Consider the following 19,931-nt stretch of genomic DNA (forward strand, 5'->3'; position numbering starts at 1 on the left):
TCCTTTCCCCCCAAAAAATATTATAAGACAGCATTTCTTCCTTATACCATACTTAAATAAAAGGTCTTTGTACATGGATTGTAATTGTTCATATTAATCATTGTTCTTCAGCTGGATTTAAGAAAGTGAGCTGCTATTCAAATTCTGAAAGCTCCTTTAGCACTTTCCTTGATAACTTTTTCCAATAGACTGGTGAAGCATAAATGAAGTATTTGGTACTTCATCCCATTTGGAAAAACAGGACTTCCCAGTGAGCAATTGAATGGACCAATGGCCATGCTGCAACATGCAAGAAGAAAGGCCAAGGGACTTCCTCAACTTGCCCACCTCTCGACCAGCTCCAACCTAAGACCTCTTTGCTGCTAGCTGAGCAGAACCATTCAGAAAGACCTTGTGGTGTTTCACTTCTTATGCCTAGAAGACTCACTCCATGCTGATCTGGGGAACTGGTACCCTTGCATCCCATGGGAATATGTCAGCCCTTCCTCACTTACCTTCTCACTATGGACTTCGAAGCAGGGAAGGAATGCCCATCGCCGGCACTACTGGTGTGCTCCCAGGGGTGAGTGCGGGTGTGCACAAGGACCTGCCTGCCTCTGGCACACACAGATGTGGGCATCGGCACGAGATTCAACTTCCTGCACATGTGCAGAAGTTAATCTTGTGTGAGGACGCTCGCGTGCACAACATTTCGCCAATTTTCGGTGATTTCTTTGTTTCCGCGCATGCGTGAAAACAGAAAATGCCAAAAATTGGCAAAATCTCATGCGTGCGAGCTTCTGCGAGAAAAGCTCAGAAGCCAAATCTCACTCCAATGCATGTGCCTGCCTGCCAGACAACTGGAGCTGCATGCACAGCTCAATTTTTTCAACTGGGAGTGCACACCTGACCGTACGTGCTTCAGCCCAATATTGCTTCTAAGTGAAAATGAGCTGTTCTGCTGTGCTACTTTCCCTGTTTGGTTTCTGAGTGCTTAAAGCAGGTTCAGCAGGACAGCAAATCTGCCCTCCTTGTTACCATGAAAGTAAGGTGACCAGACGTCCTGCTTTTGGTGGGACAGTCCTGCTTTTTGCCAATTCGTCCCACGTCCTGATGGATTTTTTAAAATTCCTGATTTTTTGACATACCAGCTGGTGGCTTAAACACCGGCTGGAGATTGCTGCTTGCTGTGCAATCACGTGGCTTGAACGGATCGGCCGGCAAGTAGCTCAGCTTCCACACTGGGGTGCTGTGATGGGCGCAAGGGATGTTGTGGAGGCCCCGGTGGTGATGCTGCTGAAGAAGGGGCTGACACGACTGCTCCTCAGCCTGCCTGGCTCATCGCTGAGCAGCCAATGTCGCGCCCCCTCACAGGGAGAGAGAGAGATGGGATGGGCAAGGTGGCCAGCTAGTCCTGAGTAGCTTCCCATAGAAGCCGAAGCAGCGGATTTGCTGTCCTGGCCCTCTTCTTTGTCAGACACTCCTGTTGCTCGGGGGTTCATCGGTGGCACGCTAGGTGCTCTGACGATGTTCCCATTTGGCAGCTGCATGGAGGAGGTCTAAGCATCATGAGAGAAAGAGAGAGAATAAGAGAGGGAAAGAGAGAGAGAGAGAGGGAGAGAAGGAGGGAAGGAGAAAGAAAGAGAAAGGGAAGAAGGAAGAGAGAGAAAGAATGAGAGCAAGAGGAAGGGAAGGAGGAAGAGAGAGAGAGAAAAAAGGGAAATAGAGAGGGAGGGGGAAAGAGAAAAAAGAGAGAGGAAGGAAGGGAGAGAAAGAAAGAGAAAGAGGGAAGAAGAAAAAGAGAGAGAGAAAGATAGAAAGGAAGGAAGAGAACAAAGGAGAGAGAGGAGAAAGAGGGAGGGAGAGGAAGAAAGAGAAAGAGAGAAAGGGAGGGAGGAAGAGAGAAAAAGAGAGTGATTGGGGGAAGGAGGGAAGGAGAGAGAAAGAAAGAGAAAGAGAGGAAAGAAGAGAGAGAAAGAAAGAGAGGAAGGAAGGAAGAGAGAAAGAAAGAGGGAAGGAGAGAGAGAAAAAGAGAGAGAAAGGGAGGGAGGAAGAGAGAGAGAGAGAAAGATTTTTTTTTGCTCCATATTCCCCCAATTTTTAATCAAGACCCCTTCTCCTGGTTAATGGTGTCCTTAGCAATGTTAACATCTGGTCACTTTACATGAAAGGAGGCTGAGGTGGGAGGCCGGCAGAGAGGTGGCCCTCAGACCATTACACCTGCTAGTTTTGACTTCAGTCTAGAATGGTTGGGAAACAGCTTGGGCTACCAGTCCTTTCCATTCCAAGTACTGTAATTCCAACTAGGGTTACTATTCCCATGAATTTGCCATTTGAGAATGACCAATTTTTACTTTGGGCATTGACTATGTTCCTTCACACCAATCATGGAGGCAACCACCTTCACCTATCAAAAGTCTGGCCCAAATGTGACAGCGGACATTAGAGTAAGGAGGGAATGTGTCTGTCCTCTGAATCTGGCACAATGTTCATGGCCGTTCCCAGTTGAAAAGAAGACCAGGCTGCAAACCTTACCCATTTCCTGATACAAGCTGGTGCAGAGTTTATTTGATGGTCTCAGAGGAAGGAGCTTTTCTGGGCCTTGTTTCACATTTTGCTGGGCAATCCAGTTTGCACAGGGACATAAGAATAAATGTTGATAGTGTGTCAGTTTTCTGGACATAAGCTGAAACAACATGCAAACCTCTCAAAACTGTTCCTGGTGGGGTTATAAACCATGTTTGAGGACCCTGACAAAAGATGTAACAGAAACCTATTCTGAATATGAGCCCTGAATAAAATGCCATCCTAGGCATTACTGCCTCCCCAACACCATCCAGCTTTAATAAAGGGCTACAGGTAGAGGGGCAAGAAGGTCATCATTATTCAGGCCGGAGTCTATTGCCCACCATTGTTCTAGAACATAAGTCTTTAAACCTGGCAACTTTAAGACTTGTAGACTTCAACTTCCAAAATTATCCAGCCAGCATAGCTTAGTTCCAGCCAGCAGGTTTTAAAATTGCCAAGTTTGGGGATCCCTGTTCTAGAATGTCCCCCTCTAAAATCACTTTAGGGTACATTAAGAAGCAAAGTTGTCCTACAAAGGCGTTTTGCAAAAAAAGAAAGAGCTAACAGGGAGTATAAAATTATGAGTTTGTAATAAATTACTTCCGTCCTTAAGTTCTGTAGGGTAGGGAAAAAAATATTGAGAGAGAAAACCAAGAGAAAATAGATTGTCTTATTGATAATAAGTCTAAATGGTCCTTCATCAAGCCAATTTGCGTATAATATATGCAAGTCATTTCATAGCTGTTTCTATCTTAGCTTAATGGATATGTCAGTTTACAACCCAGAGCCATCTGCTTTATGGGGTGCTTGCATCATTTCCTCTCTTTTAATTTAATAGCTGAACATTAAAAAAAAACATTCGCAAGTCTCCATTGTATTACATGCAGTACCAGCAAAACTAAATAAGAACTGAAATTTGGTTCTGAAGCATCACATTGCTTTACAACTAGTTGGTTAACTTCCCCCACTGCAACCCCCTGGACCATCTTCTATAGCAGTGATAGCGAACTTTTTTTCCTTTGGGTGCTGAAAGAGCATGTGCACACACTATCGCGCTTTCATGAGTGCCCACACCCATAATTCAATGCCTGGGGAGGGTGAAAACAGCTTTCCCCACCCCCCGGAGGCCCTTTGGAGGCTGTAATTGGCCTGTTTCTCAACTTTTGGTGGGCCCAGTAGGCTTGTTTTCTCCATCCCTAGGCTCCAAAGGCTTCCCTGGAGCTGGGAGAGCATACAAACGTCCTCCCCCATCCCCTTGGAGGCTCCCTGGAAGCCAAAAATTCTCTTCCACAGCCTTTGTGTGAGCCAAAAATCAGCTGGGCAGCACATGTGTATGTTTTTTAAATTTATTTATTTATTTATTTATTTTGTCCAATACACAATGAGAGTTTTAGTGGGTATATATCTATATACACATAGTAAAATACATGATGAAGGTTATAGAGTAGATAGTCATAGTAAAATATATCTAAGAAATAATAGAAAAGAAGGTATAGTAGAAGAATAGAAGAAGAGATATAGGAATAGAAGAAATGTATAGGAGATATAGGAGAGCAATAGGACAGGGGCTGGAAGGCACTCTAGTGCACTTGTACTTGCCCCTTACTGACCTCTTAGGAATCTGGATAGGTCAACCGTAGATAATCTAAGGGTAAAGTGTTGGAGGTTTGGGGATGACACTATGGAGTCCGGTAATGAGTTCCACGCTTTGACAACTTGGTTACTGAAGTCATATTTTTTACAGTCAAGTTTGGAGCGGTTAATATTAAGTTTAAATCTGTTGTGTGCTCTTGTGTTGTTGTGGTTGAAGCTGAAGTAGTCACCGACAGGCAGGACGTTGCAGCATATGATCTTGTGGGCAATACTTAGATCTTGTTTAAGGCGTCTTAGTTCTAAACTTTCTAGGCCCAGGATTGAAAGTCTAGTCTCATAGGGTATTCTATTTCGAGTGGAGGAGTGAAGGGCTCTTCTGGTGAAGTATCTTTGGACATTTTCAAGGGTGTTAATGTCTGAGATGCGATATGGGTTCCAAACAGATGAGCTGTATTCGAGGATGGGTCTGGCAAAAGTTTTGTAAGCTCTGGTAAGTAGTGTGAGATTGCCGGAGCAGAAGCTACGTAGGATTAGGTTTACAACTCTTGAAGCCTTCTTGTTGGAGCTGATCTAGGGCAACGGCTCACGTGCCAGGTCATATGGCTCCGTGTGCCACCTGTGGCACCCATGCCATACGTTTGCCATCATCATAGAACAGAACAGAACAGAACAGAACAGAGTTCTTGATTGGCCAAGTGTGATTGGACACACAAGGAATTTTTCTTTGGTACATATGCTCTCTGTGTACATAAATGAAAAGATACATTTGTCATGAATCATGAGGTGCAACACTTAATGATTGTCATAGGGTACAAATAAGCAATCAGGAAACAAGTCTTGCCTTACGGCCAGTGATGGGCTCCTACGGGAGTGGTCAGGAACGCAGTTCCGGTAGCAAAATTTGGAGCTCCACCCCAGAGCACCCAATTTGCACTGAAAGATGTTGAAACAAAATGCATAAGCCACGCCCACAGTGTGGTAGTAAAAATCTTGGTAGCCCATCACTGCTTACGGCCCTGCGTTTCTCTTTCTGGCTGGCAAGGCAGGCTGTCTATGCCTCATGAAATGCCTCTGTGAACTATATCATGGCTCTGCTGCCCAGCCTGCTTCTCCTTGCCTCTATTTTTTTTCTGGGTGGGTGGAAATGTTGCAGCTGAAAACTGCCAGCTTTTGTAAATGAAAACAAGCCCACCTCATGCAGCTTCCCTTGTCTTTGCAACCACATCCACAAATTTAAGGTTGAATAGGAACATTACTGGCACTGGTGAGCTTTCTACTGCATTCTCTGTACTGGTATAGAGGTCACTCCTTGGGATTTATTTATTTAATTCGACTTCTATGCCAATCCCGAAGGACTCAGAGCGGCTTACAATAATAATATAAATACAAATACAATTTAAAAAAGAAGTCACATATAAAGTCTAAAACTATACAACCTCAATTAAAATCCACGGTTAAACTATCCTGTCAGCATACATGCATATCCAGTGAAGGGCTACCAAATTATTTTACTACCACACTGTCGGCGTGGCTTATGCAGGACGCCCTGCATTTTCTTTCAACATATTTTATGCAAATTGGGTGCTCTGGGGTGGAGCTCCATTTTTGCTACCCCACTGCGTTCCCCACCCCCGGTCCGGGCAGCAGCCCATCCCTGTGCATACCATTCACACAATTTGGCCATGATAGATGTCAATTCATGGTCCCCAGGCCTTTGCGGAAGGCCAGTAGGGTGAGACTGGTATGGACATTGGGGAGGGGAGTCAATTTTATTTATTTATTTATTTATTTATTTATTTATTTATTTATTTATTTATTTATTCATTCATTCATTCATTCATTCATTCATTCATTCATTCATTCATTCATTCATTCATTTATTTATTTATTTATTTATTTATTTATTTATTTATTTATTTATTTATTTATTTATTTATTTATTTATTTATTTATTTATTTATTTATGTGTTTGTTTGTTTGTTTATTCGATTTTTATGCCGCCCTTCTCCTTGGACTCAGGGCGGCTTACAACATGTTAGCAATAACACTTTTTAACAGAGCCAGCATATTGCCCCCACAATCCGGGTCCTCATTTTACCCACCTGGGAAGGATGGAAGGCTGAGTCAACCTTGAGCCGGTGATGAGATTTGAACTGCTGACCTGCAGATATACAGTCAGCTTCAGTGGCCTGCAGTACACAAGTACTACCTGCTGCGCCACCCCAGCTCATTCTATAGAACTGAGGCAGCAACAGAGAAGGCTTTCCCCCATGGCCCCGCCAATCTGCATTGCTTAGTCGATGGGACCTGGAGGAGGCTAACTCTATGTGTTCTTATTGGTCTCTGGGAGGTATGCGGCAGGATAAGTATGAGGATGCCAGAAAACCCTTGTCCTGCTTCCTCAACACCCTCCCATCAGCAATTGACCCAGCATGTAGGTGACAAAGTGGTGAGGCTGATGTTTTTCCTTCTGACGCTCTGGAGCTGCTCAACACCTCTCATCGTTTCCTGCCACAGCAAACTCTCAAGCTTTTTTCTGACCACTCAATATATGTGCACATATATCCTTCTCCTATGGAAAAAAGGTGGGGGGTTTAAATTTTTCTTTTAGAAGAAAGGCCAAGGAGTCACTTCAAAAATTAAAGGCAATGTAAAAAACAATATGAATGTAGTAGGAACAAAGATGGTTTATTTAAAAACAATAGTAAGCTATGGAGAATTATTGATATTGGTATATTATTGATTTTGATATTGGTATAAACTAGATTTAGCTCTATCTCCCTTACTTTTGTTTTATTTCTTTACATTTTGAGCTTGACTATTTACTATCAGTTTTCTCTGTTTTGTATAAAGTTGCTTGCCCTGCAAAGAAAGAGCATGATAGAATAGAATAGAATAGAATTTTATTGGCCAAGTGTGATTGGACACACAAGGAATTTGTCTTGGTGCATATGCTCTCAGCGTACATAAAATAAAATATACATTTATCAAGAATCATGTGGTATGACACTTAATGATTGTCATAGGGGTCAAATAAGCAATGAAGAAGCAATATTAATAAAAATCTTAGGATATAAGCAACAAGTTACGGTCATACAGTCAACATGGGAGGAAATGGGTGATAGGAATGATGAGAAAATCTAGTACAATAGAAGTGCAGATTTAGGCATTTATATAGATATTTAAGTTTGTTCTGTTAATGAAATAGGATAGAGATGATTAAAGGGAAACTCTTGAGAACCGGAAACTTGTTGTGCCTTTGGGATGACCGGCTGCAAAATTCCATTCATTTTCCTTAAAAGGATTTGGTGTATTATTTACTGATTTGTATACTGATTAGCCTCTTCATTACTGTGTGCTTCCAAACTATAATTCAACCTACAGAATAAAACCAGCTATTTGTTAAAAAGAAAGGCTTAAAGCCAGGAGTTCATTTCATGTAATTGCTAAACAAAAATGATTAGTTTAATAGCATCAACCCAAAGCTGTCATCATAATATAACATCGTAATGTTGCAATGACTGGAATGGATTTCATAGCTTCATGACTTAAAACAGAAATTGTTTTGATATGAGCTTCCTAAGCAATGAGGAAATGTTAATAAATGGACAAATTGGGAAGGAGGGAGATAACAGAAATGAATTAAATTAGAATATTTTTATTATGTACTTCCAGCCTGAAGAAATAAGTAATCACTTTATATCAATTTTCACTGTGTAGATGTAGAATGAATGTGGACAGAAGCACCCATTCAGCATTATTGATCTATTGGTACACATTGACAAGAAGAACCTGATCAAAGGAGAGTTATTTCTCACGTGCAATATGAGATATTTTTAACGAATGTTTTTGACATTTGCTGGGTATAATTTATGTCCTTCATGAGCGTGGCTGTAAGAAGAATATAGAGGGATGAAATTAAACTGGAGCAGACAGGAGAGTGGAAATGACTGAACAAAAAGAATCTAGATAGGTTGAAGAACATCTGACAAAAATTCATATTGCAGTAAAGGACTTACAGTAGGTAAACCTAACTAGTTTTACACTATGTCCTCATTTTATTATGAATGGATAATATTTATTTATAATATTGATTCCCCCCCCCCCAGTAAATAAATAATTGTCCCCAACCTGGTGGCCACCAAGTATGTTAAACTTTAGTTATGATGATCACAAGGTAGCATGTCAGGGCAAGGCTGAAGAATGAGAGAAAAAAGTTACTGAATAGCTGAGGCCATACGTGCATTCTTTTTCATCCACCGGAATCAGCTGTGGTTGCTGATTTTTCCCCCCTTTAAAAAAATGGGAACAGTTGTACAGATGACAAAGAGAAATTTTCCCAAAACAAGCTAAGTGTCAAACAAGCTTCTTGGAACAGGATTAAATATGATTCTCCCTATTTTGACAACTTGTTGTCTGTTTGATACGACCATATTTTTTAATTTATTTGTTTGTTTTGTCATATACTTATTGGTGATATACAAAGATATAATAATATTTATATATATGATACTAGTAAAAAAAGGAAAAAAGAAAATTAGGACAGGGGACGGAAGCAGGCCACCATAAATGGGGACAAATAAATAAACTCTCTTGAGAGCACACACAGCAAATATACCCAGGACAAACTTGGACTCTGGGGGTTCCTACTAGTACTGTAATGAGGCAATATATGGATTAGTAGAAGTAACTTATTTTTAATTCTTGTGTCTTCTTCTAGACACAAACAAGTTCTAGCAAATAAATTTCAGATTACCTGGGCTTCTAGCAATCAAGTTCCAGATCACTTGAGAAGACGACCAAACAATGATATTTGTTAGGTTTTAGGTCTACACCAGAGTATCAAGTACAACATTCATCATACATACATACATACATACATACATAAATACACACACACACACACACACACATACATACATACATACAGGGGGTAGACAAAAAAATGGAAACACTTGACTTTTTGGCATTATAATGTTTGAACATGTTCAAATCAATCAAAACTTGACATATTTTAATGGTTTTTTTTGGTTAATTCTGTTATTTGATTTCTTTTTTTAAACAGAAATTTAAGGAAATTCGTTATAACCTTCTAGAAATGGCAGACCTCTCAGACTTTCAAAGAGGCCAACTTGTTGGTGCTCAAATGGCAGGCGCTAGTGTAACAGGAAGTGCCTGAATGTTTGGCGTTTCAAGAGGTAATGTCTCAAAAAGTAATGACTGCTTTTGAAAGAGAAGGGAAAACGTCCTCCGACAAGCATAGGTCGAAAGTTGAAGTTGTCTGAGAGAGACCTCTGGACTCTAAAGCGAATTGTTAGAGCGGATCGCAAGACCGCAGCTCCTAAAATCACTGCAGAGCTCAATAGACGCATACAGAATCCAGTTTCTGTTCGAAGGGAGCTTCACAAATCTGGATTCCATGGAAGAGCTGCAATTAGAAAACCTCTGCTCTCAAAGACAAATGTTTCAAAGCGTTTAGAGTGGTGTAGAAACCACCAGAAATGGTTCCTTGAGCAGTGGCAAAATGTGATTTTCTCTGACAAATCATCGTTTACCCTTTTTCCAACCTCCGGCCGTGTTTACGTTTGGAGACAGCCAAAAGAATCATTTCATCCAGACTGCCTTCTCCCAACCATCAAACATGGCAGGGGTTGGGTGCTATTTCTTGGAAATCCGCTGGGCCAATGATTTCCCTTCATGGAAGAATTAACAGCCATCACTATTTAGGACTTTTGGCCGACCAAATTCATCCTATGGTTCAAGAACTGTTTCCAGAGGGGGATGCCATCTTTCAAGATGATAGTGCACCAATCCATAGAGCAAGAATTGTTAAAGAATGGCATGAGGAACATTCTAATGAAGTTCAGCATTTCATCTGGCCATCACAATCACTAGACCTCAACATTATTGAGCATTTATGGTTGATTTAAGAGATTCAAGTAAAAGGTCAATTTCTACCACCATCGTCTCTAAAAGAACTGGAGGGTGCTTTAACTGAAGAATGGGCTAAAATTCCTTTGGAATCAATTCACAATTTGTATGAATCAATACCTCGGAGAATTGAAGCTGTGTTTGCCGCAAAAGGGGGATCAACACCATATTAAAAGATATTGTGATGATTTTTTCAAGGTGTTTCCATTTTCTTGTCCACTCCCCTGTACATACATACATACATCCTTTTACCCAACGATTTTTCCATTGATCATTCTGGATACCTTAGAGCTTGAATATGAAGTTTTAAGTTACCTAAATGTTTGAACTAAATAATTTAGGAATTAGCCCAAATTATTAAATAAATTGACTATTAAATAGTCAAAACATAGTTCTATAGCTGTGATCACATATACAAGGACAGAGCTGTCTGTACAGCCCTTCTCTTTGAAAGTGTATTTACTACTGCAGAAAATAAAAGGGGAATGCAATATGTGACGTACAAATATAAATGCTTGACATACACCAATAATGATATTTTCTCTCTCTATTTTACCCCACCCTATGTAGGTACAGAAGAAGTCTCATTATCTGCCCTTTTGTTACAGAACCCCTGACACTAATTTTGATGTGCTGATAATTGAGAAGGCTAAATTACACTCTCTCAATGCTGCTTCTCAATTTGGCATAAAGCCAAAATCTGAGATATAGAGGAGGGGGTGAGGATGGAAAGACAAAACCACAATGCCCAGCTCATCTTGCATCTAATGTCATCATCACCAATTGAAAACTGAAAGTCCCAAATCAGAACTTGGATAATCTTTGGATAAAGCTGATAAAGATTCAACCAGCATGGTGAAATTTTAGGATCAGGTCTGATCCAAAATATTGGATTTTCACCTGCTGAATGAAGGCAAATACATCATGTTACTCTTTTAGAAAGTTAAAATCTCATTAATGTAGGCTTTGATCATCATGCTTGTCTTCTGGTAGTTAAATTATCTAACAATTCAAAGGTAAAAGACTATGAGGAAAAAACAGCAACCACTGGGCAGAATAGGTTTTATTTTTCAGTGATTTACCATTACATTCTTTTTGTAGAATAAACCTATGCAAAAGACACTTGTTAAAAGCCTTGAAGAAATCTGTGTGATGGGGAAAAAAGAGACTTGAAGATAAATCAAATCCTATGACAATATCTGATTACATTTAAGAGGAAAACTGTTAGAATAAAAAGGAATGTAAAGTTGATTTATTTAATTGACGTTCAAATAATACATTTTTGAAAGTTCTGGTGACCCTCTATGAAGTTTTTGCTGACAACATGATAGAAAAGCTGATGTTTTATGAATTTGTTTATAGATAAGCATGAGTTATGGAATGCAGAGATATCTATTGGTAATTTTATCGGGGATAAAGAATTACTGAATTTGTTTATGCATGTAGTAAAGTTTGGAAGTAACTTCTTTATACGTTTTCTTTCTTTTTCTTCTTTCTTTTTATTTTTCCTTCATCTTTTATTCTTTTTATTTCTTTTCATTTATTGTATTCTTTTTCTCTAAGTTTAATTTCTATTAGGTTTTACTATTGTAATCAAAATTCCTAATAAAAATCATATTAAAACAAGGAAAAAAAGTATTTTCTTTTATCCAAATATTGCAGGGAAGGTACTAGTACCTCTTCAGGTTCATGTTTAAATAACATTATTTTATTTTGTGTAGAATGTTGATTGTTCTTCTTATCTTTCTCACAAGTAGAAGAATATGGAACAAATTCAGATCACTATATATTAATAACCTTAAAAAGTTCTATTTCTTAATGCAAAAATTGTCACTCAATGAACTTTCAAGCAGTGGAACTGCCTGCCTTCTGCAATCATGACTACTGGTTTTTGAGCAAAAGTTGATCAGCTGTTTGTCTTGGTTGGTCTGAGGATTCCTGCACTGGTAAGAAGAGGGACAAGACTTCCAAGGTTTCTTCTAACCCTATGATTCTATGAAAATGTCCACACTGCTGTAATGGCACATAAAGTTTGCAAACGTTTTGTCTATTTAGTGTCACTGCATTCATTGTTGAAAAAACCCAGGGTCCAGCTTTTCTCTAATTAGTTGTGCATGAGACTGTATAACTAATGATGCAAAATGAATTTTAGTTAATGCTCTGGTATCCAGTAATTCATGGATCAGAAGGACATTTTATTAGAAAATGACAGTGTGATCTTCGATCCATAATAATATTATTCCATAGCAAAGGTACTTAAATGATATGTTGTGTTCATCTGCATTTTCAAAAAACCTCCTGTCCTATAATTGAAAAATGCTTTCCTTTGTGGTGTTTTGGTTTTACCAGCAGTGAGTAGAAGCCTTGTTCAGCAGGATAGCTTATTGTAAAATATTAGTGGCCATTAATTTTCATTATGGTAAGAGCACACAGGGTTCAAGCTACAATGCTGACAAATTGCACAAACCAAAATGCCTACCCACTGATTGCAATATTAGTCAAAATTCAACTCTTGACATTCATATGCAATATTTATGTGACCCACATCACACCAGTACCCAGAATCTTTACTATATTTTGTTTATATTTTGTGAGATAGTGAAAGTTGTGGTGTTGTTAAAAGCAAAAATTACATTTGCTACAATTTACAAAATGTATATTACTTTGCTTTTAAAAGTTTTGCATAAACTATTTACTGTATGATTAGGTATAAAATAGTATGTTTCTTCTCTAAGCCCAAATGACAGGTCACAGGAACAGCCAATGGGCATGGCCAGAATGAGGTGCTGCTGACCATAGCTACTCACTGCCAAAACTTACATTCTTTGCAGCAGTCAAGAAGTGGACAATTGATTTCACCCAAAACCAAGATTGTCACATAGGCTTCTTTAGCCAGATTTATTGAAAGAAAATGGGATTAGGTTACAGAAATCCCAACAATGGAATTATTTTCAAGTCCAGAAACTTTTGTCTCCCAGCCTGCTAAGGTGGGAACTTTTTTTTGTGCTTAGCCATAATCTGTGTGAACTAAAGGGCCATTTTTTGACTGATAAAAGAGGAATGTCTAAATGTTCAAAATAGAAATCTTTCTCAAACAATGAACCTAGTTACTTAATTATTGATTGGACTTTTCTATTTTACGTTTCTTCAACTTCCAAACAATATATTGTGTGCACAATAGAGAATGCAGATTGAAATAAGAAACAACTTTCCCAATGGTCTTGATAACCTTTGTCATATTTGTGGAAGAGTGCTAAACCAGTAATCAAAAACCAGCTTGTCTATATAGGAGAGAAGCATAGGACAAAGTAGAAATAACAGATTACTAGATATGTATTTTGAATTCCCCAAAGTGGTCAGTACTGATCTCTAAGGGTTAATCGAACTATTTATTATTATGGTCATGAGCTATAATTCAGATTTAGAATCTAATTCATAACATTGTTCCAACAGAGCCTATGGATTGTCGCTCTCAGAATTCATCAAACCACGATTCATCTGGGGCTGTTTAACCACAGGCATATTTATTTGTTTGTTTGCTAAGTATGTATTGGTAAAATACATAGATATAATATAGTATATATACATAAGATGGGTACTTATAAGAGGAAACATTAGGATAGGGATGGTAGCCATGCTGGTGCGCTTATGCACAGCCCTTACTGACCTCTTAGGAATTGGGTGAGGTCAACAGTGGACAGTCTAAGGGTAAAGTTTTGGGGGGTCGGGTAGTGAGTTCCAGACATTAACCACTCTGTTGTGAAAGTTGTATTTTCTACAGTCAAGTTTGGAGCGGTTCACTCTGAGTTTGTATCTGTTGTGTGCTTGTGTATTGTTGTGGTTGAAGATGAAAAAGGTGTTGAAAGGAAGGATGTTGTAGCAGACAATTTTATGAGTTATGTTTAGATCATGCCGAAGGCGATTGTAGTTTTAAGCTTTCTAAGCCCAGGATTTCAAATCTGCTTGCATAAAGTATACTGTTGTGGGTGGAGGCAGGATTGGAATGGCATGGAATGTCATTCCACCGGCGGAAATGAAGCTACACGCGCAGCCTTGTCACCACTAGTGGTGCACGCGCATGCATGTGAGACTTGGCTTCTGCACATATGCAAAAGCCAAATCGCAGCGCCCCACACAGGAAGGAGAGCAGCTCTTCAGGGAGACGATGTTGCCCACTTGCCAGAGTCTCTCCGATGAGCAGTTCTCCTTCCTGGAGGATTTCTTCCCACTGGTGGCTCCCGGATGGGATTGACGGGCGCTGTTGCAGAGGTGCCTGGTCTGTCTGGTCCGGGAGCCACCAGCGGGAAGAAATCCTCCAAGGAGAGCAGCTTGTTGTGGAGATGATATCACTCCTGCTTCGTCCGCTTGCCAGTCTCCCCAATGAGCTACTCGCACTGCTGCAGTAGCAGCGGTAGAGGCACCCCGGTCAATCCCACCCAGGAGCCACCAGCGAGAAGAAATCCTCCAGGAAGGAGAGCAGCTCTTTGGGGAGACGTCACTCCTGCTTTGCCCACTTGCCAGGAAGGAGAGCAGCTCATCGGGGAGACTGGCAAGCGAGCGAGGCGGGAGTGACGTTGTCTCCCTGATGAGCTGCTCTCCTTCCTGGCAAGTGGGGGAAGCAGGAGTGGCATTGTGTCCCCAATGAGGAGTTCTTCCTTCTGGTGGATCCTGGGCGAGACTGCTTTGGGCCACGATTCTGCGCATGCACAGGAAATTGAATGGTGGGTGTGCGTGCATGTGCTCCCCCCACCAGAGCATTCCAGTAGGGCCGCGAATTACTACCCTTTACTGGTGGAGGGCTATTCTCGTAAAGTATCTCTGGACACTTTCTAATATATTTATGTCTGATGTGCAGTGTGGGTTGCAGACAGATGAACTGTACTCAAGGATTTGTCTGGCAAATGTTTTGTATGCTCTAGTTAATAGTGTGAGATTACCAGAGCAGAAGCTACATAAGATTAGGTTAACAACTCTTGAAACCTTTTTGGCAATGTTGTTGCAGCGGGCTTTGGCACTTAGGTAATTTGATATGAGTATTCCAAGGTCTTTGACAGAGTGAGGGTTATCTGCAAGGTCTTGTTTATTCAGCTTGTATTGGTGTATTGGTGTATTGCCAATGTGTAGGACAGAGCATTTGTTGGTTGTGATTTGGAAGTGCCAGATGATTGACCATTCTGGCACAAAGTCAAGGTCTTTTTGGAGGATAGCAATGTTATCGGTGGTTTTGAAGAGTTGTACATCATCAGCAAAGAGAACAGTCACTTGTAATGTGATCAGAAAGGCCATTTATATAGAGTATAAAGAGTGTTGGTCCTAGTATGCTGCCTTTGGGTACACTGCTGTTAACAGGAACAGGATTAGATAGGGTGCTCCCTATTTTGACCACTCGTTGTCTGTTTGAAAGGAACACAGTTATCCAGTTGTGTAGGGTTTTGTGTCTTCAAACCTGCAAGATTCTGTTAATGTAGCCTTGCAATAAAATAGTATTAGTTCATCTTGTTTATCTGGTTTATTTGGGAGGGCTGATACAAGAAGTGAAGCCTGAGTATTTAAGCCAGATATCTATGGATTGATTTATGGAACTATTTTGCCTTCAGCTTTAGTTGGAATCAATAGTTTGGAATTCCAGTTCATGACTCTTGTTTTTGTGTTTCCCTACTCTTGAATTCTTGTCTATTGGATCAGCTAATTATCTGATTTGGCTCTTTGACTCCTAGAATGAATTTGGAGTATTTTCTTGCTACCTAAATTTGAAATGGAATTATTAAGGCAAGCACTCTTTGCAAAAACCTTGCTTGATTAACTTGTCTATTGTTATTTGTTTGTTTGAGGTAAATAATTCAACTCCTTAGCAACTTGTGTCTGTGCCTGTGTGTCACAATGTAGGTCAGAATGATGATTATCATTTGTAGTAATATAGTACTTATGAAATTATTTTGATACCATAGAAGTTTAGGGGGTCAATGAAAAATCTGAAATATTATGAGCTGAACAGTTTTGAGATCCTTGATTTAAATGAACAGGTCCATTTAAAACCGGTCCACTTAAAAGAATGCTACACCTATGTTCAAAAATATCCCAACTCAGAGGTCAATGGGATTGAAATCCTCAGGTTCAAACAACTTGACAAAGTTGACCCAGAGATGTTGAACTTACCTAACTGCATGTTAAGAACAGTGGCTGGAGGCCCACCCCACCCCCATCCCCCTTGTCAGTTGATGCTAGCTGGGAGAAGTAGAGTCCACCAACTCTTGCCTTCAACTGACCCATATTAAAATTGCAAGGATATAACAGCAGTCACCATTAAGGGAAAACAGAGTTTGGCTATCAAGGCATCACAATTTATACTGACAACCATAAAATAAATAATACATAAATAATGAATATAATAAAATATACTGCTCAAAAAAAATAAAGGGAACACTTAAACAACAGAATATAACTCCAAGTAAATCAAACCTCTGTGAAATCAAACTATCCACTTAGGAAGCAACACTGATTGACAATCAATTTCATTTTGTTGTCAGCATATCAACTTTGTACAGAACAAAGTATTCAATGAGAATGTTTCATTCATTCAGATGTAGGATGTGTTTTTTGAGTGTTCCCTTTTTTTTGAGCAGTATACAGTATATTAAAATTATAGTATCTATATAAATATGAATGCAGCTTTGAAGAAGAGCTTTTCGCTTGTAAATAAGATCTATTTAAAATTTTGATACAAGAAATGGGTGGATAGATAAGAACTAGATGTCTTTTTGGAAGAAAAAAACTTCTCCAACTTAGTATAAATTCCTTGAATGTGAACTAAACATCAGATGCTACAAGAACCCTGACATGGACACAAGCACTCACCCATACATATCAAGATCTATGTCTGCAAGAGCTTTGCAGAGAATTTTAGTGACTCAAGGTGTATATTTGTATTAAATCCAACTAGTGTTCCTAATCATCTTCTGCTCCAGAATAATGTCAGAATCTTATTTTTTTCCACTCTTTAAGCCACCCGCTATGAATTATGTTATTCTGTCTAATTAGCTTTGTCATTTAAAAGGATTTATTCCCCTTTCTTTCTTGATTTAAGATTTTCCAGACTTTCCAAAACTTGCGCTTAATAATATAATTTTACCATAATGATATATGCCTTAAAGATACTGAAAACATTGCACACCCCTGACTAGTTTTCTTATTACAGTATAATATAGATAGATATGTTTCTAGCTGCAGTAATTACTTTAATTTCATAGAAACAAGACTGTTGAGTAATCGGCTATTACTAATGTAATTACTCCAACAAAAATGGTTCACAAAGAGACAGTGTTAGAGTTGTTTCTACATTGTACTAATTTAATAGTGAGTCACGTTTATCTCTGAAGTGGATAATACAGGATAGCAAAAGTCCACATTATAATTAAGATATATGAGAACCATTTTTTGAGATGTACTATTGAGTTTTCCAAAATAAATCTGTATCTCTCTGTCATTCTTATGCCATTCTTGGTTGTATTACACTGCCTCCTGAAAATCAAGGCATATATCTGTCTTAATTGAACGCTAAAGATACTTTTTTTTTTTTTACATTTAAAATATTTAAGCAGATAAATATTCAATTCCATAAGCAGAGAATGTGAACTAGACAATGTCTGTAGATTTCCCCCCGTTAGTTTCATAGCTATTTTTGAGTTGAATTCTCAGTTATGACACTTCGGTGTATCTTTTTATGAAATGCATTTAGGCAATTCCTTTTTTAGCCTTGTCTCATATAGTAAAGTAGAAAACAGACATAGCTCAGTTTTGGAGAAGAAACTGGATGAGGTTTATTGTTTCCTATAATAGATCCTTTGCAAATCTATTGCTTCTAACTAGATTTTAACTAGAATTTCAATGATTGATGCATGTTTCATTTGTCGTGCTGCAAACCAGCTACCAAAAGTCTTCGTATCATATATCATATCATATCATAAAATATATGAAATTATGATATAACATATAACATTAAATTATGATAACTTAATATATAGCTGGAGGGAGGTGCATCTCTGTGACTAATCATACTCTTCCTATGGACTAATCGCAAAATACTGTGCAAATACTGTTAGGAAAAAGATCTACTGGCAATTCTCTTCCTCACAGGGAGTGGATCATTCTAAATGAGCACTTGACTGATGAATCAGTTACACAATAAGGAAGAAATAAGGATGTTTTACCACTTTTATCTCCAGATTGTAGACTTGAATATGAACTCATGTTCAGTCTTTGATTTCTGGTCTTTCTTTAATGGTACTCTAGGCATTATTTCTGCCACATATCTTCTAGACGCCTAAAGAACATAGCTCCTTGCTCACTGAATAAGAGATGGGTTTCAGCAGGTTCTGACCAGTTCTGGAGAATCAGTAATGGAAATTCTGAGTAGTTTGCAGAACTGGTAAATACCACCACTGACTGGCCCCAACCGCATCTATTCTCTGCCTTCCAAGTCCCAGTTGATCGGGAGGAAATGAGGAAATTAGGATTTTGCAGTAACCTTCCCCTGGAGTGGGGTGGAAATGGACATTTTACAGTATCCTTCCCCTGCCATGCCCACCAAGCCACGCCCACCAGGCAACACCAGACCCACAAAGCCATGCCCACAGAAATGGTAGTAAAAAAGTTTGAATCCCACCACTGCACTGAATGGGAACGTCTTGAATGTCATGCCTCAGTTTTATGAGGTACATATGCACATATGCACAATACTGTTTAGCACACACAAATAATCTTGTTAAGGATATTTATTAGCTGAAACGTATGCCATTGTTACAAAACTAGTAAATAAAGCAAATGGAAAACTGTTCCTTTCATTCTAACAATTGAACATTAAAACTGGGACCTCGCAATTTTTTAGTTTTATTTCAACTTTGGTCCGACATTTAAGGAGTAATTTAAATGAACTTTTAATTGCTCTGCTAATTTGGAACAAAATAATTATCAATTATGATAATATAAAAGCAGGATAAATAGAATTAGAAAATAAACTAAGTGGGTTACTATATATATTTTATCAAAATTAAAGTAATTTCAAGCAATACTTTAGCAGTGCAAGTAAAACACATTATTCTACTTTCAGTCCTTTGGATTTAAATTCAGAGTGAAGAATCTGCGATAAGCATCTCCCAAATTCTTCTAGGATCATTTGTTCAGCTAAGCAAATGGAATAATCTTGTTTTTCTGCCTCTTCAGCTTGAGCGAGAAGACACGCACATGTTGCCTCAACCACCTCCCAAGATATACACGTACTAGATTGTCTAATATAACAAAACAATATATAATTACATTTTAAATATATAAATTAATGCAAAGAGGATTATCATACATAACTACCATGCCGCCCAACTCCTGGAGGACTCTTGGCAGCTTATTAGAAGGGACATCTAAAAAGACAATTAAAAAACCCTTAAGAAGATAATGCATTTTTTTTTGGCTGGATATAAAAGATGCATCATTTGATCAATGGCCCCAGGCCTGCTGGCAGAGTCAGGTCTTTAAGGCTTTCTGGAAGGCCAGTAGGGTGGGGGCAGTATGGATCACAGGAAGTAGCTGGTTCCAGAGAGCCACTGCCGCCAGAGGAGGCTCTCCCCTGCAACCCCGCTAACACTTGGCCCTTATTGGCCACTGGGAGCTGTGTGGCAAAGGCAGTCACGAAGATGGTCTGGCCCTAAGCCATGTAAGGCTTTATATGTGATAACCAACACCTTGAATTGTGTCCAGAGATTGATTGGAAGCCACTGCAGCTTGCGGAGAGTTGGTGGGATGTGGGTGTACCTAGGTGCACCCACAATAGCTCACATGGCTACATTCTGGACTAGTTGTAGTTTCCGAAT

The 19,931-nt window shown here is 39.2% G+C and overlaps 1 protein-coding gene across 2 annotated transcripts in view; it reads right to left on the reverse strand.

Annotated features, from left to right (window-relative positions):
• Positions 1-18,944: 18,944 nt before the first annotated feature.
• Positions 18,945-19,931, reverse strand: part of TESMIN (testis expressed metallothionein like protein) — a 30,520-nt gene continuing 29,533 nt past the window's right edge. Inside the window, exon 13 of one of the 2 annotated variants that reach the window (XM_070735775.1) lies at positions 18,945-19,355. In XM_070735775.1, the coding sequence (XP_070591876.1) occupies positions 19,163-19,355 (193 nt within the window). In that variant the 3' untranslated portion in view covers positions 18,945-19,162. The remainder of the gene's footprint in view (positions 19,356-19,931) is intronic. The other variant, XM_070735783.1, reaches the window with a different exon arrangement.

The sequence above is a fragment of the Erythrolamprus reginae genome, chromosome 1 (assembly GCF_031021105.1).
Source record: "Erythrolamprus reginae isolate rEryReg1 chromosome 1, rEryReg1.hap1, whole genome shotgun sequence".
Taxonomy (NCBI): domain Eukaryota; kingdom Metazoa; phylum Chordata; class Lepidosauria; order Squamata; family Dipsadidae; genus Erythrolamprus; species Erythrolamprus reginae.